Below are 21,785 nucleotides of genomic sequence, written 5' to 3' on the forward strand. Positions count from 1 at the left end.
CGTCAGTCAAGTCTCCCATCTCCGAAGATATTGCTATTGCCGTGCTTCTCAAAAGCTTACCTGACTCCTATGCTACTCTTGTCACTACCTTCAAGTATCATAATAATCCTTCTCTTGAGGGTATCATCAATGCTCTCCAAGAGGAAGAAAGAACTCAACAACGCAAGGTAACTGACACTGCCTTTTTAGCAAAGAAAGGCAGTTCTAAGGTAAGAAAGCCTTGCACCCATTGTGGCAAGACTAATCATGTGGAGAAGGACTGTTTCAAGGCTCATCCATGCACCATTTGTGGCCGTGATAATCACCGGGAGAGGGACTGCTACTCCAAAACCTCTACATCAGCTCCTGGATCTACCTCAGCCCATGTTGCTGCAACATCTCCATCAGCTGATCCTGCTGTTCCTTCCTTACATGATGAAAAATGGGCTTTCTGATTACTTCTATGTTTTGTCTACCACCTTGACCACCGATGATGTAGGTCAAGGGGTTCTAGTGTCTTGGTCTTTCTATTTGTCTACAGTCAGTCTTCTGTCTATCTAGTCTTGTCTGTCTGTCTATTTGTCTATCAATCTGACTATGTTTTAGATCCATCTTGTCCCTACCCTTGTGGACCCATATGAGGATATCACTTGAGGAGGGGTGTCTCAGGATCTTTTGTCTGCCATGTCTTCTATCCTGTCTATCAGTCTTTATGTCTGTCCTCTAGTCTTGTCTTTCTGTCTTACTCCTAGTGTCCACTTAAGGAGGGTGTTGGAGATAAGTGCACACTAAGTGTACTATTTCCTAGTCTAAGTCTAAGTCTAGTCTTTATGTCTTGAGTGTGTGCCATGTGGCACTTCTACAATTATCCCATAAACACTCTTGCATTATGTCTTGTACTTTGGCCCATATATTCAATGGGTCACATCATTCTAATCTATCTGTCTAGCTTGTGTCTTGTCTACACTCTTCTCAAGGTATTTCTTATCTTTCAGTCTTGTCATCTCATTTCCATTTCCAGTTTCTAGTTCTAGTTCTTTTTCCATATTCCAACAGTTATTGAATATATAGGTTGCTTCTGCCATATTAGCGGACATGCAAATTTCACCTTGTGAAGTTTTCGTCCAAGTTGCGGCCTGCTGGTATTGCGATAATTCTTTCTATCTTATATGGTGTGTTGCCCTATTAGCTAGATTTAGATTTAGATGCTCGTTTGGGAGAGACTAAAATGAAATCGTTTAGACTTCACAAGCAGTTGTAGCTTGAATGAAGAGATTTGGACTACTTTTTGATTAGCCTTCTCCTTTAGTGCTAGCCTTCGTCATGGCTGAGTTTGCCCTTCACCTCCGGAGTGCCGACAGAAACTCAGTACAAAGACTTTGTCTAAATGGATGCTCAAGTATGTGTGGATTTGTATGTGTGAGAGCATACTTATATACTATGGTCTACACCCACTGTTGGGCGCTGATGACGTCAGTGGGGATGTCATAGTAGCTAGTCCCTGCTATGCGTGATGGAGTTTATGGTTTTCAATCTTATGAGTGACTCTCGTGAGATTGAAACTGCACAATGTTGTGTTTTTAGAGGATGAGTTTGGGAATGTTCCTGGATGCATCTAGGTATATGTCCTCTTTTCTCACATGCATCTAGTTGAAGAAGACCACGACACAGTGTGCCTGTTAAATATCAATGCATAATTATTATCCCTGCCACGAATCGTACATGTCATCTTGAAAGATGACCTCAAGGCTGAAATCCTCTTCTAGTGAGTGAGGAAACTGAAAGCAAAATCTTATTTATCCTTAGGACATACAAAGCATCATGGATGCAGAGATAAGAGCCATCAATGATTGTAAGAAAAATATCTACCAAGTTCTCTAACTGGATAAGAAAAGTTTTTGGCACAAGATAACTTCTTGCCAACAGAAGTAGATGACAACATATCAAATAAGTTCTTCTTGGACGTGATGTGTCTAGCTGCACCGCAAGCAAAATACCACGTATTTGCAATTTCATGACATTGAATGTGCATGAATCTCAAGAGCCATCATAACTGCATGTGAAGAAGCCCAATCATGGTCTACAAGATTGTTGTGGCATCATTCCTTCTTGCATTTGTGGCCGGAGCGCTTGCAACTGCCATACGAGACTCTTTTGCAATCCTCTTTTGGCATTCATGATTGAAATGACCTAGCTTTTTATAGTAGTAGCATCTCCTTTCCTCTTAGATTTTTCAGCATCCTTTCTATCCTTACCAAAGGTATGATCTAATCATGTTTCAGCTGATATTTGCTTGTGCCCTTATCTTTTGCAGCAAAAGCTTGCTCTCCACGGTGTGCACACTGACATATTCTTTCTAGTTTGCTCTTCTTGCAAGAAAAGTTTCATCAACTCCTAAAAGGTGAGAGGGTTGGGATTCCCCCTCATGGACAAATTGAGCAACATATGAAAAGAAAGATAATATTCCGATAGGAAGTTCAATGTAGTAGAGACAAGTTGTGTCTCTGTTATGACTTCACCAATATGCAAAAGATGCTCATGCAAGTCTTGAATCTTTTGACATGGTTTGCTAGTGAATCCCCTTCATTCATATGTAGCAAATCAAGCTCTCTTTTAAAAAATGAGACTCTTGCCTCATTATGAGTCTGATACATTGCTTCTAAGATATCCCAAGCAGTTTTCAGTCTAGCAGAATTGAATGTGAGGTATAAATTGACCTCTTCATTGAAAGTGAATTCAAAGACAAAGCTTGTGCACCATGTTCTGCTATGGTGTGATAGCAATGGGTGCTTGTGCTTGTGCTTGTGATGGAGCGTGTTGCCCACCTTCGGCACCACGATCCTCCCCTTGCTGCGAAGGAGTGTTTGGGACGATAGGACCAGGATGGACATCATCGCTAGTGACTAAGTCACAAAGCACCTTGGCAGATGTAATGAAGGGGGAAAAAGGGCTATTTTAGTGGCCCTTTAAGTAGGGAATGTGGAGGGACTATATAAGTCCCCATCCACCACTCATTGTGTACTTATCTAATCCTATCTACGCTCCTCCTTCCCTCCTGCAAGTGGCGGTATATGAGGGATTCACCTCAAGAGCCACCACATGGAAGGGATTCAAATAACTCATGGTCATTACCTTTGTATCCTCGCTCATATTAGAGCAGTCCTTGGCTGAGTTGTATGCCTTATCACAGACCGGAATGGTCCAAGAGTATCTATAGCCTTTTTGGAGGCTCTATTTGTTTGTGCAGGAAAATGGCAAATTGCTGCATTTTATACAAAGAATGGACCCTCCTTTGGTTGCAGATGTGAGGGCACGTAACCCTTGCACCATTGAGCGAGCTGCCTAACTTGCAGACGTCTTTGAGCCTAAGTATGCCAACAAATATAAGAATGCAATAGGAAGCACTCATGGGACCGCGTATGAGGCTGCAAAGAAGACTAAATGGGCTGATTGGCATGATAAGAAATCTACAGCAGCACCATTCCCCAGATTTGCTAATGTAACATGCGGCCAGATGCTGTATGCCAAACCCTATCTTGATGCCAAGCCAGGGGGCAAGACAAATATTGGGAACGAAAAATCAGAGATCAAACAACATACAAGGGCTATTATGGACAGCAGGAAGAAGGCAAATTTATGCTTTAAGTGTGGGGAGAAGTGGACCCCTAAGCATCGAGATGTTTGCAAGATGCGCAACACTGGTGTAGCTAAACTTAGCATGATGATTGAGATATCTGACGATGAAGAATTGGTAGATGCAGCAGAGTCCTTGGATGCCTCTCATGATGAGATGGAGGGAGCACTAGAAGAAGCTCCAGACATTGGAGCCACGAAGAGTGTTGAATTTCCTTTTGATCCTGGTGGTGCTACTAAGTCTAACATGCATGCTAGTGACACATTTGACATTCAGCCCTTCCATGGTAGACAACACTTTTGTGGAGCATCATGTTGCCATACCATTCCATGCATGGGATGATGCGGATGGGAATGCTCCTGAGGAGTCTTATTGGGATGCTCAGCCAGCACTATATGCTATCTCTCCTGATACATTGATGGGTGCTAGGAGTGCTGAGAAAATCAGATTAAAGGGTGAGATTAAGAGCTGGACTGTTCACATGCTTGTGGACAGTGGCAGAACTCATAGCTTCATCAACACCAAGACCTTGCAGAAGGTGGGACTGATTGCTACAGTGATAGACCATGGTATGAGAGTGGAAGTGGCCAATGGACATATGATCAATAGACTGTGTTGCCAGGGTGCGACGATCAGGCTCTCTGATGACTATGATTTTGCAAGAGATCCTTTTGCAGTGGACATGGGTCTGATTGATGTTGCCTTGGGCTGCGACTGGATGAAATCTCTGGGAGTATTCAGCATGGATTTGAATGCCTTGACACTCTGCTTTGCACACAAGGGTAAGCAAGTGGTATTACATGGCATGACAGCCTAAAAAATGCAGGTCATTTCAGCAAGACAGTTGGCTAGAGAGCTCAAGAAGGGGATTGCCATCTATGCCCTGAATGTGTCTGTAGCTCAGAAGGGAAGGATTCCCCATGTGGATGACTTGGATATGCAGAAATTGCTCTTTGAATTTGCTGATGTATTTGCTGATATGCCATTGTTTTGGAGCTTGGCAGTAAGCCAATAAATAAAGCCCCATACCATCTTTCTAAAGTTGAGCGGGAGGAAGTGGCAGTACAGGTGCGGGAGTTGCTTGAGAAGAACCTTTTCTCTTGTAGCACTTCTCCTATTTCCTCCCTAGTGCTTTTGGTGAAGGAGAAAGATGGATTGTACCGCATGTGCATTAGTTACAGGGATCCCAACAACGTCACTATCAAGAACAAGTTTCCAATCCTCAAGATTGATGACCTGTTGGATGAACTGAAGGGTGCTCAGTTTTTCACGAAGGTAGATTTGAGGTCTGCCTACCATCAAATTTGGGTGAAAGGAGATGAGCACAAGATGGCCTTGCACACTGAACGGGACTTGTATGAATTCAAGGTGATGCCTTTTGGATTGAGTAATACAACGGCCACCTTCCAGGCGTTGATGAACAAGATATTGCTGCTGCTACTTTTCAGATGCGTGCTGGTTTTCTTTGATGATATCCTCATTTATAGTAAGGATAGGCAGGAGCACATTAAGCATGTGAAGCAAGTGCTAGAGAATGCATTAACTTTATGCAAAGGCCAGCAAAGGCACTTTTATGGCAAAGGAGGTTGAGTACCTGGGGCATATTGTGAGTAGACAAGGCATTGGCCACAGCCACAAAATCCCACCCAATTGAGAGGATTTTTAGGTCTTGCTTTCTTCTACATGCGCTTTATTTACAAATTTGCCAAGAGGGCAGCTCCTCTTACTGACCTCTTGGAGAAGGATGCTTTTATATGGTCAAAGGAAGCCAGTATTGAAGCCCTGAAATTTGCTCTCATTCATGCGCCTGCCTTGGTATGACCTGATTTTTCACGTCCTTTCATTGTGGAGGCAGATGCTAATGGCAAAGGATTGGGGGCTGTTCTAAGGTAGGAACACGGGGTAATAGCCGTTGACATGTGCATGCATGTATGGAAAGAACACTTCAGGTGCTAGAAAACATCTAGGTATATACTTCAGGTGCTAGAAAACAAAGGTGGAGGTTGCTTGCTACGGCCAACGTTCTTTGTAGTGGAAGATAAACAAAGAGTCGGTGATATGCCCTAGCAGCCTCTTTCCTTATTGTGTACTAGTGGAGAGAGAGAGAGAGAGAGAGAGAGAGAGAGAGAGAGAGAGTAAATGAACTGTGCTCAAGGGAGAGCGTAGAAACACTTTTATATGTATTGTGCCAAACATGGACCAAAAAAATACAAATGTGTATGTTGTATGCCACACTATCTCGTAGCAGGGTGCTGCCTAGATATGGAGCCCTGTGACTCTAGAACTGTTCTCTTACCTCCTCGTGGCATCTTAAAAGCACTCTCAGCATGGTGCTGCATAGTGATGCCCTGTAGACACCCGTTCCTGCTGCTCCAGTGGACAGCTAAAGGTAAAAAATTTTTTAATCCTTTCAACCTCTCTGACCCTGCAGTGTACTTCTCTTCACCCTTCAGATGATCTGCAGGCTGGATGGCATGTTGTGTGGACTTCCTTGCTGCCCCAGACTGCTGCGCATTCTTTGGCCCACCAACAATGGATGTTGACCTTGGTGCTCTCCAAGACAGCCTATTGTGAGGCGCAACAGATGGATACAAATGAGAAGGCTTTGTGCCCTTTATATAGGACGGGAGAGCTGGAAACTGCCCAACACAGTCTGAAGACTGGCTGCTGATCCGACCTGGTCCTGCAGACAAAGTACTTTCTAAGTCATTGCACCTTCTGCCACATGGCAGCCCTGCAATAGGCGCCTGGCTGTTGCACCTTTCTGCCTTGCCCCGACCTGCAGAACACCTCTAAACTTCTCTTGCTTGCTGTGCAGGTTTGTTGCTCTGTCTGTAGCCTTCTGCCTTGGACCAGACAACCCGGCCATGCTGTACTTGCAGGTTCTCCTCTGCTCCAAGCTGATGCAAGCTCAGTCACAGTTAACCGACCGCTATCCTTGCTGTCTTTGCTGAACATGGCAGCTGGCATTCTTCCCATGTGGCACCTGTGCCAATGCCTTCAGATTTACCCTTGTGGCTGCCCATGTGGCTGCCCATATGGCCTCTCTGAGTCACTGCTGGTACACCTCCTCCATGCTCTCCTCATTTGGGGGTTCATAGGTGGGGTGTCACGAATTGTACTTCTCCAATGAAAGAAAGATAATTTTGTTTCATTATTGGTTTTGGTCAAAGAAAGTTGACTTTGGTTAGCTAGAGCAAGTGTATTTCCTTTGTTTTACATTGGTTAGTAAGCATTATGGGGATGCCCACAAGGGACTAGGATTAGTCCAAGAACTAGAATACATGCATTAGCTAACCTTTGATGGGTTAAATTGTGTTGGATATTGTAAAAGGCCCTCATTTTAAGGGAAAAAGCACAAAAAGCATGTTCCACAAGAGACAAGCAGGTATGGAGTGTCCAATTTTGCTTAGAAGGCACACGGAAGGGGGCGAGCATTCTAAAAGAGGGCCCACAGGGTTAAAAGCTGCCTATTTGGATAAGAAAGCTATTGCTTTCTAGGAAAAAGCTGGCCTGTTTCGGCTAAAAGCAAGCCTCAACTTTTGAAGAATCCTAGCTTTTTGGCTGCATGCCATGTTTATAAATTTGAGAGCAATCTTGCTCTTTGTATGGATGGAGAATTCTACTTGTATCGGATTTATGCTCCCTTGTGAGCAGGCTTTGTAATTTTCTATAGACCTTCCGCGGGGGGGGGGGGGGGGGGAGGGTGGGGTGGGGTGTAGCCTCTTCAGGGATAGTTATGGGATTTTAGCCCGCTTCCTCTCCTACCCAGACAGGCGGTGTTTGGCAGGTTTCATTCATGAGACACCGCGAGAGGATACTCCAAGCACGGAGACAGGAGCAGACTTCTTCCTTGGTTGATCCCTCTCAGAGCTCTATCACAGAGTTCTTTTAGCTACATCACATGGACCCCAACGAGACGAGGCCTCGACATGACCGTGACCCGGAGCCCGTGACCCGACAGCTCAGACAGAGGGTCGACACACAGATCACACTTGGAGACATCCCTCCTTGTTTAGAGTCGGAGCCTGATTGACGGGGGTCACAGTAGCCCTGGTTAGACGCAGAGCCACGATCAAGAGACGTGCCAGGACCGCATCTCTGAGTGGCCGACAGCACTCTATTGCCGACTTCATGCCTCCATTGCCTCATCCATCTGATATCTTGCTGTTGCTAGGGATGATGATGATATTGATGATGATGCTGAGATTGATATATAGTCGACCATCGACATGACTATGTTGTACTTAGGACTTAGTACTGCCATTCTGCATTTTTGCATTTTTTGCATTTTGCATTTTGCATTGAGATGGATGCTCGTTTAGTAGCTCCACTACCACAGCTCATTGTATCAGGATTTTCACAGTCTCATAGACCCATCGGTCTTTTGAAGACTTTAATAAACTTTCTTTCTTTCTTTCTTTCTTCTTCTATTGCGATTCAAAGTTCCAGACAAAGGTTTCATGGGGAGCTGACCTAGATAAACCCAACTTAAGATTTGGAGAGAGAATACTCAAATGTACAACTAAAAGCATATGTATTGATATAGAGAACCAAGTACAAAACCTGCCAATACATGTACCAACACCTACAACATATATTGTTGTTGAGGTAAGGTACCAAAGCCGATTCCGTACGCTGTACCTACTGAGGTAGGGTCCTCTTATCTGCCATGTGCCTTCTTGTAGGCTTCAATAGCTACAAGGTGAGTTCTCCTCCTCCTTTGCAACACAACATGCTTTTCTATTGCTGGGTAGATCTGTCCCTTTGTGTGCTTCATTGAAGATCCAAAACAACTAAAGCCTAACTTTTTTTTTTTGCCGAAAAAACAGTGCTGATTATATTACTTCGAAAACAAGATACATGAGGTCAGCTTTGCAACTGACGGGGCTGCGTTCACAAATTGGACGCAGCCCTAAAAGGAAACAAAAATGTAAAGCTCTCTCTCACGGAGGGATCAGGCGAGTGTGAATGAACAGCCAGAGAGGTGGTGAATAGAGCCACTGAAGGCCCTGCGAAGTATGCTCGAAGAAGAGGCCCTACGTATCCCAATCACGGAGGAAGCGTCTCCGCTTCTCCCGGCCAGCCCGGGAATCTCTCTGTATCTGGTCCCACTGGCCTCTGAGTGTGTGTATAATCTCACTCCAGATGTCGGTCATGACCTGGGCAGTCGAAAGAGAGGTGCCACCGAGGATCTGCGCGCAGTGCGAGGTCCAAATGTGCCATCCTGCGATGCTGCTAATAATCTCCCAGACTGGCTGCCTCTCCTGAGATCCTGTGTCAGCCTCTGCCAGGTGCGGCGGAATGCCCTCGAGCGGCCCCCAAGTCCCCTGTGTGATAAGGAATGTGGGGTCCTGCGGGCCTGCCTCGAAAGCCAGGTGCGGTGCTGCACCAGCAGAACGCGTCCCAAGTGATCAAACCTAGCTCCGGTGCTGCGCGAGTAAGGATCTCGAAGGTCCACCTCCACACTTCCTGGGCGCGAGTGCAGCTCCACAGGCAATGTTTTGGTGACTCCTCGTCCTCATGACAGATCTGACAACGTCCATCCTGACCAACCTGCCGCAACCAGCTCCCCATTGGAAGACCATTGTGGGCGAGTAGCCAAAGGAAGTAGGAGATCTTCCGCGGCCGCCAGCTCTCCCACAAGGCCTTCCAGAAGGCCTGCAAAAATAGCTTGGAGATACCCTGAGCATACCAATTGGGCTGCTGGGTGGGCGGCCGGCTCTGCATCCTCCCGAGAACTCTCCTGCCCAATGTCGTGCTGTAGGCGAAGAAAGAGGTCGGCCCCTGGCCTGTCACAACCTCTGGCCATCTCCACTCTCCTGGGTCCCAATCAAGCTCTGACAAGGCCCGCCCCTCCCAGAGCCAGAGTCGCCATAACTGCAGCTGATCCTGCTCTATACTAGGATCGGTCCGCCAAACCTTCCCCACGAGGCCTACGACCCGAACCCTCTACCACGGGAGGAGGGGGTCGATGAGCACATCCTCTCTCCTGAGTCGGCCGTCCCCCAAAACCGCGAAGAAGGGAACAGAGGTGTCGTCCATCCAACCTGCAACCACCAGTGGGATGCCACGGGGGGTGAACTGTCCTAGCCAACGGTCATCACCAGGCATGAGGATCTGAATCTCGGGTGGAACCAACCAACCGGCTGGAATCGCTCTGTCTATCTCTGTGCGTCTTGCCTGAGCTCCACGGGCACCTTTAGCTACGGCTGCTAGAGCAACGGTCTCCAAGTGTCTGTACGTGTCCCTCCAAACTCGAAGGGACCGGGCTGGCCCCCGCATCCAACCGTCCCACATGATATGTGATCTCTCCCCCAGCTGAAGGCCCAAGGCATCTCTGACCTGATCGTTCCAGATGAGTGGCTAGCGGTCGATCTCCTCCTGACAGCTAGGAGGGGACTGTATGAGACTGAGGCGGAGCCGCCTCCAAACCATGAGAAGGCTACGAATGAGCGGGGAGCGGGAGTGAGTGAGCGGTGCAGAAGTGAAGATCCACCTGAGGGACGGTAGCCACTCTCCACCGTGGCGCGGGACGCAATAACCGATCCCCTGCTGAAGTAACATCTTCCACGTTTGCCCCCCCCGGGGTCAAACCGCGGATAACCAACTTGCCCAGTAGGGCCTGACTTTGAAGCTCAGGATCGATGACCCCCAAGCCACCCTCAGCCTGCGGAAGAATGACTGTCTGCCAAGCTACCCTGGCTCTGGTATCTGTGAGACCGTCCCCCCCAGACCACAGGAAATTCCGGACCAACCTCCTAAGCTATGCCATGCTGGATCTCGAGAAACACCAACAAGAGGCCACATACCATGCCGTGGCCAGGAGAACCTGGTTGACTACAAGAGCACGACCTGCAAGAGAGAGCTTAGCAGTGCTCCAGAAAGCCAGCTTCCGTCGAATGGAATCTAGCACCGGGAGAAACTGCTGAGCTGGCGTGATGTCCAGGCCGACCTGAAAGCCGAGATATCTAGCTGTCTGTCCCCGCGGGATCCATCTGAAACCCAAAAACCTCCCCCACTGTGAGCACGCCCCGGGGTTTGTGAGAAAGCCAACTGATTTGTTCCAGTTGATTTTTGCACCGGCTGCCGAACAGAAGACCTCTGGGGCCAGCCTCACCCTCTTCAGCATCATCTCATCATCCTGAACGTACAGTGCTGTGTCATCTGCATACTCTGAGTCCAGGAGCTCCGTGTCCTCCCTGATGGGAAGGCGAACACCCCGGATCCCGGTCGACCTCGCCTGAAGGTAGTATGTCATGGCCTCGGCGAAGAAGAGAAACAGGTAAGGAGCGAGGGGGCAACCCTGACGCACTGATCTCTCCAAACGAAATTGCTCTCCCATTCTGCCGCCGATGATGACCCTGCTGGAAGCTGTCCTGTATAACGCCGAAATACCCTGAATCCATCCTACTGGGAACCCTAGTCGCTCCAGAGTACCCTCCAGGAAGGACCAGTCCACTCGATCGTAGGCCTTCTCAAATTCGAGAAGTAGGATGGCTAAATGTGACCCACTGTGCTGAGCCCACTCCGTCGCCTCTGAGAAGGTGAAGACATTATCCAGGATACTGCGATCTTGGACAAAGCCTGTCTGAGTGTCATGAATGAGGTTAGGAAGTAGAGGCCGAACTCTGGCGCTGATCATCTTGGCAAGGATTTTGTAGGCAGTGGTGAGGAGAGTGATCGGGCGCCACTGACGGATCTCCTGTCGATCTCCTCCCTTCGGGATGAGGCAAATCAGTCCCGAGGAGAGGCTCTCTGGCATATATCTGCTGCTGAAAATCCTCTGAAGGGCTGCTAGGAGGGGCTGATGGATCTGATCCCAGAAGGAGGTGAAGAAAGCGCGAGAGAGCCTATCCTCGCCAAGGCATTTCTGCCCATCGATGGCCATCAAGGCCTCCAGCATCTCGTCAGTAGTGAACGGTGCCATCGACGTCGCCTGCATGCTGGGTTGAACAAGGGCTGGAATGTGCCTCCACACCTCCTCGCGGGAACGTCGAGTACGAGGGGCAAGCTGCTCCCGCTGGAAAAGGGTCCTGTAGAAGTCGGTAGCCAACCCCAAGACCTCACCCGGATCAGTAACGATATGCCCCTCCGCTGTCCTAAGACTCCGTAGCTGATCACCTGCTGCTCTCTGGCCATGCGTCCTGAAGAACTCCCTGCTCATCCGGTCGCCCTTCCGAGCCCAGTATGAGAGGGAGGCATGATAGGAAAACTCTGAGCGGCGCTGGAGAGTCTCCCCAAGAAGGGCTCTGGCTCGAAGGGCCTGGATCCGAAGCTCCTCCGAGCCCGGGACTGCCTGCTGGAGTCGCTGAATGGAGGCGAGGTCCCTACGAAGAGCTCTCTCTCTGCCCCACCACTCCTGGCGAACCTAAAGGGCTGCGAGCTGGCATATCTGGTTGGACTCCTGCAAAGCCTACGCCACCGAATCTACCAGATCCACGCACTCGCCCCAATCTCTGTCCCAAAGGCTACCGATAATACTGCGCACCTCCTCCCTCGAGAAGATGGAATCGGGAATTCGGCACGAACGGGGAGGAAGGGACTGAGCTGCCGAGTCTAATGATAAGAGCACAGGCGCGTGGTCAGAGAGTGTCGTCCCTGGCACTATCCCGCCTAACCACCTCTACTGATGGCCCAATCATTGACATAAAATCTATCCAGTCTCTCCAGGAGTCTGCCTCCTTCCCTGCGGAAGCCCCACGAGAAGTCCAAGCTCTCGTGCCAACGGTATAAGGACGGGTCTCTCCAGCTGTCCCTACCTCCTGTCGCGAAGATAAAGGAGTCCCAAGCGGACTGCTCTGCCTGAGCCATACCTGTAAACTCTGGTCCTCTGCCCTGCTGGTCCTCCAAGGTCTCCAGATTGTTGAAGTCACCTCCAACAATCCTGGAATCCATGTCTGGGAGAATCCCTGTGAGTGTCCTCCAGAAAGTGGCTCTGCATCGGAGGTCTGTGGGAGCATAGATGTTGAGGATTCCTATTTTGGAACCCTCCAACTCTAGGCCAACCCAAAGTGCACGGCCTGGAATCAACGTACCATGACCAAAAACTCCCTGGGCAAACAGCTCGCCCACGGAAGTACAGACATTGCCACTCCTCCCCTGTGCGCCAATCGAGGGCTCCCAATAAGTGTGAGCGTCCAGGGAGGATCTTCCCGCAGCTACGGGAATGAGCCACTGAAAGCTTATGCTCCTGGAGCAGAAGTATATCCAAGCGACCAATCACTGCTGGTTGAAGTTCCTGTCTCAAGATGAGCTTCCTAGGACCACGGGTGCCAGAAGAATGAAACCCGTTCACGTTCCAGGAGACAAGGTGTAAGCTCATGGTGAGGACTGGTAGGTTGCGAACAACTGTCTGCTCGCGGCTGATGTCGATGAAGAAGCTGACATTTCGGAATGGATGCGCTGACGCTTTTGAGAGGGTTTGGAGGGGGAGGCGGGGTCGTCTTGCCCGTTCTTCAACACTTTTAGCAAAGGCGTGAGGCCTTAGTGCCATGGACAAACGCTTTCTCGAGCCAACTCGAGATCTCTGAGGTAGTCATCCCGTAGAAGGCTCGGAGTTTCTGAGGAGTCCAGGCTCTGACATCCTGGGGAAGGGGCCACGACATAGGGGGCCTGAGGATCACAATCAATCTGAAGCGCTTGGCGGCGCAGCGCCACTGCAGGCGCACGTCTCCCTCGGACCACTGAGTCTCGAGAAGCTGTCCACCCGACGGGCCTATCCAGGGCAAACCTGAGCGTGCGTCTGCTCTCTGAGAGCCTCCCAGACCAAGTCGTCTGTCCAAGTCTCGGTGCTATCGTTGAGAAATGTGAAAGCAAAGCTAGGGCCATTCCTCGGGGCCAAGGCTGCGATCTTCCCATCCGCCCCTTTACGGAGCAGGAAGATACTGATGTCGAGACAAGCAGGGAAGGTCCCAAGGTCGGCCACATCCAAGTAGTCCCAGGGGCCAGATCTGTAGAAGTCGCGAGGAAGCTCTCTCTCCTGAAGCTGAGTCCCGCCAGAGTCTGCAACTGAGGGGGTCGGGCTAGCAGACAGGGAAGACTGCTCCAGGGGTGGTGTAGACTCGGGGTGTCCTGCCTGGGGTGGGGAAGGGGGAGGAGGCTGAGGGGTAGGCAACTCAGACTCCACGGAAGCGACTAGCGGGGGGGCGGAGGAGGGGGAGTGGGGGCTGCCCGCGGCTGAGGAATCATTGGTGCAGCTGACACTACAGGAGAGCTGAGAGGGGCGGGGGGAGGGGGATGGGGCTGAAACTGGGACTGGGGCTGAGTAGGAAGAGGAGGGGGCTGAAGAGGAAGAGGCGGGGGCTGATGCTGCGGTTCGGGAAGAGGGGGGTGCGACTGGGGAAGGGGCTGGGACTGAGTGGAAGGGGGCTAGGGAGCGGAAGAGAGGGGGACCTGAGGCTGCGGAGGGCGGGCTACAGTCGAAGAAGCAGCTCTCCCAGGACCCTGGTGCGGCTGCCTGTCAGGTCTCTAAGGCGCTGTTGTAGGTTGGGTAACCTCTGCCTCCTTGCCTTTTTTAGAAATCTTCTTATTCTTTCCTCTTTTCCTTCTGACCTCGGTCCAGCCGCCAGCCATCTCTGGACCGGACTCGGGCTGCCTCTGCTCCTCCTGACGTGGCTGCCCGGAGGGGGGGGGAGGGGGCGGAGGGGGCTGAGAGGAATTGGAGAATCGTGGACAAATAGCAGCCAGGTGCCCAAAGCCGTGACACCTCAGGCACTGGCCTGGCTGTCCTGTGACTACCATGCTCTGGGTAATGCTGCCAGCGTCTGTCATGATCTCAATCACTACAGGGAGAGTCGTAGGGTCTGCCACAGCCACACGGACTCGGGGGGCTCCTGCCGCAGTAACCGTGTCGACGAAAGTGTCATGCATTACCCAGCCAAAGTGGGAGCCCAGGTCCCTGACTATCGGCCGCAACTCAGCAGCAAGGCCTGGAAAAACTAGCGTCACTGGGTGGCGAGGTATGCGGAAACGAACATCAAAATCCGCTGCGCTGAATCCACGGTACCAAGGGACTATCATGATGATCTTTCCATCCACAGATGTGGGGGAACCAGCAATCAGGTTGCTCGCAGCTTTCGCAGTGGAGAGTTTAAGCCAGAAGATCCCATAAGGGCCACCTTCTCGATGTGGCTGTCCTCTAGCATGAGAGTGGACTGGAGCCAGTCCCTGATGGCTGATCTGGAGGGGGAGTGTCCAATGACTGCCATAGACGGAAGTAAGGGCAAAGTCATTGGCAACCTCTTGTACCCGAGACGACTGTTGCTCTGTCAAGATAACGCGGTAGGCATCTGGAGAGGGAGGGTCCGACTGGGCCTCCGGTTCCGGGCAGGGAGCCGCCATACCGCCAAGACAAACTACGAGACCTCCGATGAAGAAGAGGCTGCCACCCAAAAAGGGGGGAGATAGACGAGGGGGTGGAGCCTGGGTGTGACGAAGAAGGGTGAGGCGATACGAAACGAAACGAGGCGCGAAACGAAACGAGGCGGTGGGGGAAGCGGAGGCAAAGGCGAGGGCGGAGGCGGAAGGCGGAAAGGGTGGAGGCCGGATGGCGGAGGCGAGAGCGGAGGCGGAGGTCGAAGGCGAGGGGGAGGGACGGCGGTGGAAGCGAGGGCGGGAGGCGGAGGGGGAGGGGGGGGGAGAGCGAGGGTGGGGGCGGAGGTCGGAGGGGCGGAGGGGGGTGAAGGGCGAGGGCGGGGGCGGGTGGGGGTGGAAGGCGAGGGGCGGGGCGGAAGGGCGGAGGGGCGAGGGGCGGGCGGAGCGAGGCGAGGGGGTGGGGGCGTAGCGAGGGACGAGGTGAGGCGGAGGGGCGAGGCAGGGGCAGGCGGAGGGCGCGGCGAGGGGCGAGACGAGAGGCGGGGGGTAAGGCGAGGGGCGGGGCGGGGCGAGAGGAGAGGCGAGGGTCGAGGGGCGAGGGGGTGAGGGCGTGGAGGCGGGCTGAGGCGGGGGTGTGCGGCGAGGGCGAGGGGGGTAGGACTGCTTACTTACTGCTGGTCGCCATGTCACCTACATTACGAACAAGCCGAAGCTGTCCTCGAACTTTGGTCCAGGATACTTTTGCCTTTGGCATTGTGCCATAAGAAGTCATGTATTTTAACACCTAGGTGTGTAGCAAAGCAGATTTTATATCTTCAAGCTGACATGTACTTCATTTGACTAACATTTACTTCATTTGACTACAAGCATCACTTTTGAAGGTGTTTTGTGATAGGGGCTGACCTTTTGGAAAATGCTGAATTTCTATACAATGAGGCAAGGCCCAAGATACTTGTTAGCTGAGTGGTGTCATGTGACTAACATTTCACCTTGAGGGCTCCACTCAGTGTTCTTGTTTGCTCTTGCTGTAAATGAGTTTGCCATAGAAGAAAAATCCATTGAAAACTGGAGAGGAAGCATGTGTCATATTTTACACTTCTTATTGACATAAAAGTCAGTTGGGACATTAGTCAATTCAAAAGGCATCCATTGAACTCATATAAGGCTCAATTTGTGCGAAAAGGGTCCTATGTTGGTGATTTGACATGATAGTATTATTGTGCAGAAGTTTGTATTAGGCTCCTACATCTAATGATTGTGCCTTGCGGGACTTCAGAATCATGCGAGGAAGGATGAATGCACTCACCACAACGTCACAAATGACCATTGAAAACATTGGGGGTGAGGAAGCATGACTTTTTAACGAGTTTGCACACAACCCCTGCCATTGTATAGATGATGATATTGGTCCTCAAGCTGTGTTGGCTCATGACTTCTCTCTCTTGCACATGATACAACAAACTTAGCTTGCCAGAGGGCATCACATGAGAAAACCTATCCGAATCACATAGAGATTGGTTGAAACATGAAGAGCATTGAATCAAATTCCTTATGCCATTGGGAGACAACAAGGACTACATCAAAGACAATTTGCCGAGCCGACCTCGAAGGTTAGCTCCAACTAGGGGACGTAGTTCTATATCATGGCCAAAATGGAGCAGCCAGGCTCTTCGAAAATGCCTCCATTGAACAAAACCTCCTATGCTACAGTTGTACACCCCCACTCCATACACGAGGGTGTATCAAAGCTAAATCGACTCGTTAGCAGACCTAGGGACCATATTTTTCAGCTACAACCAGATGTTTGGTAGCAATAGAATCACGATTTCAAGATCTGGAATGGCCTGAGAAGCAAATAGTGATGGATGATGTAATTCAAACATGCAAAGTGTCTCCCCTTACCCCTCAATTGGTTTCTACATGATTAATCTAGAAATGCAGTCCATAAAGACAGAGCTTAATGTAGAGCTGGATACAAAGGTCAATAAATGTAGAAAAGGGGTTAGGGTAGATTTGGAGGGAGGGGGATAGAATAGCAGGAGGGAGAGAGATGGGGGAGAAAGAGAGGGGAAGGGGACAGGAGAGAGAGAAGGATGCGGGGTAGAGAGAGATAGTGAGAGAATAGGGAGGAGTGAAGGTGAGAGAGCGTAGGGAGCAGGTAGTAGGAAGGAGGTGGGAGAGTAGATAGGATTAGATGTCACATCAAAAAGTGTACAAATAGGGGTGGATGGGGACTTATATAGTCCCTCCACATCTCCCATCTAAGAGGCCTCTTAAGGTCCTCTAAATTGCCCCTTTTCCCCCTTCATTACAGCCATCCCTTCCCATAGAATTTTGCCCTCAAAATTTCACAACTCAAAAGTGAATGAATGTGTCCAGAGCCTTTGACTTAAGGTTGTTGTGATAAAACTCGGGCCTATAGGAAAGGCCATACATATGCTAGATATACATATGCCTATAGGAAAGGCCATACATATGCAAATTTCACCTTGTGAAGTTTTCGTCCAAGTTGCGGCCTGCTGGTATTGCAATAATTCTTTCTATCTTAAATGGTGCGTTGCCCTATCAGCTAGATTTAGATTTAGATGCTCGTTTGGGAGAGACTAAAATGAAATTGTTTAGACTTCACAAGCAATTGTAGCTTGAATGAAGAGATTTGGGCTACTTTTCGACTAGCCTTCTCCTTTAGTGCTAGCCTTCGTCATGGCTGAGTTTGCCCTTCACCTCCGGAGTGCCAACAGAAACTCAGTACGAAGACTTTGTATAAATGGATGCTCAAGTATGTGTGGGTGTGTGGATTTATATGCGTGAGAGCATACTTTTATACTATGGTCTGCATCCACTGTGGGGCGCTGATGGCGTCAGTGGGGATGTCATAGTAGCTAGTCCTTGCTATGCGTGATGGAGTTTATGGTTTTCAATCTTATGAGCGACTATCGTGAGATTGAAACTGCACTATGTTGTGTTTTTAGAGGATGAGTTTGGGAATGTTCCTGGATTCATCTAGGTATATGCTTATGCCGTATTAGCAGACATGCAAGTTTCACCTTGTGAAGTTTTCGTCCAAGTTGCGGCCTGTTGGGATTGCGATAATTCTTTCTATCTTAAATAGTGCGTTGCCCTATCAGTTAGATTTAGATTTAGATGCTCGTTTGGGAGAGGCTAAAATGAAATCGTTTAGACTTCACAAGCAGCTGTATCTTGAATGAAGAGATTTGGACAACCTTTTGATTAGCCTTCTCCTTTAGTGCTAGCCTTCGTCATGGCTGAGTTTGCCCTTCACCTCCGGAGTGCCAACAGAAACTCAGTACGAAGATTTTGTATAAATGGATGTTCAAGTATGTGTGGGTGTGTGGATTTGTAGGTGTGAGAGCATACTTTTATACTATGGTCTACACCCACTGCTGGGCGTTGATGACATCAGTGGGGATGTCATAGTAGCTAGTCCTTGCTATGCGTGATGGAGTTTATGGTTTTCAATCTTATGAGCGACTATCGTGAGATTGAAACTGCACTATGTTGTGTTTTTAGAGGATGAGTTTGGGAATGTTCCTGGATTCATCTAGGTATATAGATATACCTTTGATGATGGTATGCTTAAAAGAAATTGCAAGGTAGTAGTACCTAATTGAAATGATTTTTAGTAGATCATCCATCAGTGCCATGATAGCTCATGTGTGGGACATCCAAGTGTTAAAAAGACATACGCTCGCAAAGCGTGGTTTCTTTTTGCCAAAGATGAAAAAGCATGCTCGTGAATGTCACATGCTGTTTTCTGTGTGAGTGAGGCAAGACGGGTGAAGGCACATGGCCTTCTATCGCCATTGGAAATCCCATCACGCAGACGGGAGAGCATTTCCATGGACTTTATAGTTAATCCACCATAGACACAAGGAGGGTATGACTCTATCCTTGTGGTACTTGACCGCTTCACCAAGATGGCTCACTTCATTCCAATTAGAGAGTCAGTAAATGCTCTGTAAGGCTGTAAGTAGCGGATTTATTTTTAAATAATATATTTTGTTTGCATGGATTACCGAAAACATAATATCAAACATGGATATGAGATTTACCAGTTGATTTTGGACGGCTGTATTTGATACGCTTAGGAATGAGTATTGGGGATCATCCTGAAATGGATGGTTATATAGAAAGAGTCAACCAAACTTTGGAAGATATGTTGAGAGCATGTATTTCATCAAGGCAAAGCTCTTGGAATTGGTGGTTGCCGTCATGGAATTTGCTATAATGATAGAAAGCATTCATCCATAAGGATGAGTCCTTTTGAATTGCATTATGGAATTAGACCAGTTAATCCAATTACAGTTGGAGTTCCACAAAAGTACCTACTACTACAGCCACGGATTATATAGTCTAGACCAGTTAATCCAATGATAGTTGGAGTTCCACAAAAGTACCTACTACTACAGCCACGGATTATATAGTCTAGATGCAGAGGATGCTGGAACTAGATAAGTCAGGCATCGGCCAAGCCCTGGATAGGGCTAAGACTTATGTGGTAGGGAATTTGAAGGAGAGAGTTTTTCTCAAGATTCCTTCACATGTTAAGTCCTCAGCTACGGGGCAATGCATTAAGCTATCACCCTGATATTGTGGGCTGTGGTTAATCCTAAAGAGAAAAAGGAAGGTCTCCTACAGAATATTATGTTACAAGAACTAGTGAAAAATGCAGCATGCAAGCCAGCCTTAGCCTTTCATCCTCCGGTTCCCCTAACATATGAAGATACTCATGCTTGGCATGGCCTTCGTCTATCTGAGGCTACATGGGAATACGTTTACCAGATATGGAGAACATTTTTGGGTTTATCATCAAAAGGTTGATGCTTGAAGAGGGAAGGAATATTATGTTCCACATGGGATGTAGCAGGAATTCGGATGGAGCAGGGACATAAAGTCCTTAGAGAGACCAATGGTAATGTACAAAAATATAAATAGTTTTTGTTGTGTCGCGTTGTGTTAAAGGGTGCGATCAAGGATTTAGCTGTCAAGGTCTTTGATGAGGGGGTCTTAGATGATCAAAAGGCTCTGGAAACCTCCATGCACATTAATATTGGTTAATTTGTAGGCATGCATCTAGGGGTAAGTACCTACCGGCAACATGTGTTAAGTGAAAATACCAAACCAAATGGGGCTAAAGTTTAATAAATGCAAGGGGGGATGGGGTTTTTGTCCCCACTTTACCTGCATCCTTCACTTTAGTGAGTTTTGTTTGAGCTGGGTCCGAGGGAGCTCCTCAGATATCCGTACCCTTCAGCTTATTTTTCTGTAAGAGAATCTTAACCCTTCCTGCCTGCACTTGTGTTCCCTTCTGAGTGATACAGCTGATGTCATTTTCATCCCATTCAATGTCTGGTATTCCCTTCTTGAGGCATACGATTTTTTTGTCTTCTGTGTATCCCTCTTCACCATTAAGGCAGCCAAGGCAGTTTATGATTTAATGTTTTATTCTGCCAGTTTCACAACAAATATAAAGATGATTCGTAATAATTTTCGTGGCTTTAACTTACAAAAGCAATTTATGCTTGCATAATGCAGTGCAGAAAGGGTTGTGCTGCAGACAGATGCTTATTCCTGGTTGTTTGTGCCTCTGTTGCAGTCCTTCTTTGGTTGTTTACAGCAGCTTGCATCAAGACGGGAAGGCCACAGATGGCTAGAAGAGCGATCGAACTTGTTGAACAGAGACTGTCAAAGGATCATTGGCCTGAGTATTATGATGGGAAACTAGGTCGCTACATAGGAAAACAGGCTCGAAGGTTCCAGACTTGGTCAATTGCTGGTTATCTTGTGGCTAAGATGATGCTTGAGGATCCGTCTCACTTGGGTATGATTGCATTGGAAGAGGACAGGAAAATGAAACCTACCCTCACCAGGTCTGCATCGTGGACATTCTGAAGGGAAGGATACCTGAGATTGATGTGAGCTCTCTAGTCTAATCCAAAGTCTGAGCTGTTAGGATTAACCAAAGGGCAGCCTTTCTCTCTTGTAATATTACCATCAAAACTCATCATTATAATAGATAATCAATAAGATAGACCAAGGGCAAGCATTTGCTCTTGCAAGCCTGCCAGTGGGATCTCTTTAGGTAGGCTGGTATTCTGGTGTTTCTGGAGTTTTAATACAACTTGTCTTCTGGTGTCTTCTGGCTACGTGAGTAATCGTGTATCCGTGTAATATGCATGTTTGCTTGTGCATGGAAGGATCAGAGTTCAGTTTTGAATTGCATTCTTGGTCTTGTAACTGTATAATTTTGTGCCAGCATACTACATTGCAAGGATAGGAAGTGTTTGCTGGTGGCTTAATCCATGAAAGAACAGGGAAGAAACATCTATGTGTTATTTTTCTTCTCATTCATCTGCCTTTCCAGCTGGTGATACCTCCTTAGCTCTGAAGTCCCATTAATGGATTTTCTTTAGTCCCTCATGTAAGGCTGCTTATTTGACGTGGGGGTAGCTCCCTTGTATCTACACAGAGAAAACACGAAGGAAGCTCTCCTCTCTCTCTGTGCCCTTAACACTCATCCATATAGTTCCATGGCCAATTTCTGATAAAGCTTTTCCTTTGGAGGAGACCTCCTTTCATTTAAGAGAAAGGAAAAGAGGGTAGAGGGGATTAGCACCTTAATTTTTTTTGCTAAACATCTCATTTGCAATGGAAGGGGATATAGACTTGTGTCTCTTATAACAAGCTAAAGAACAATAAGAAGACACTCACACACACTTTGGACAGGTAGGACACAATGGCACATTAGCGAGTGCAATAAGGATATATCAAAAGCTCCCAGAGCTAAGTTGGGACACATGGCACCCCCACACTGTCATTGCTTTTTGCCATTTTA

The 21,785-nt window shown here is 48.5% G+C and overlaps 1 protein-coding gene across 1 annotated transcript in view; it reads left to right on the forward strand.

Moving 5' to 3' along the window:
* Positions 1 to 21,077, forward strand: part of LOC147900402 (putative alkaline/neutral invertase F) — a 34,123-nt gene extending 13,046 nt beyond the window's left edge. The window contains exon 4 of the mRNA XM_087377297.1: positions 20,547 to 21,077. Coding sequence (XP_087233423.1) covers positions 20,547 to 20,842 — 296 coding nt within the window. The 3' untranslated portion in view covers positions 20,843 to 21,077. The remainder of the gene's footprint in view (positions 1 to 20,546) is intronic.
* The last annotated feature ends 708 nt before the right edge of the window (positions 21,078 to 21,785 follow it).

The sequence above is a fragment of the Dipteris shenzhenensis genome, chromosome 7 (genome assembly GCF_047967505.1).
Source record: "Dipteris shenzhenensis isolate YYH24624 ecotype China chromosome 7, Dip_SZ_1.0, whole genome shotgun sequence".
NCBI classification, from domain to species: domain Eukaryota; kingdom Viridiplantae; phylum Streptophyta; class Polypodiopsida; order Gleicheniales; family Dipteridaceae; genus Dipteris; species Dipteris shenzhenensis.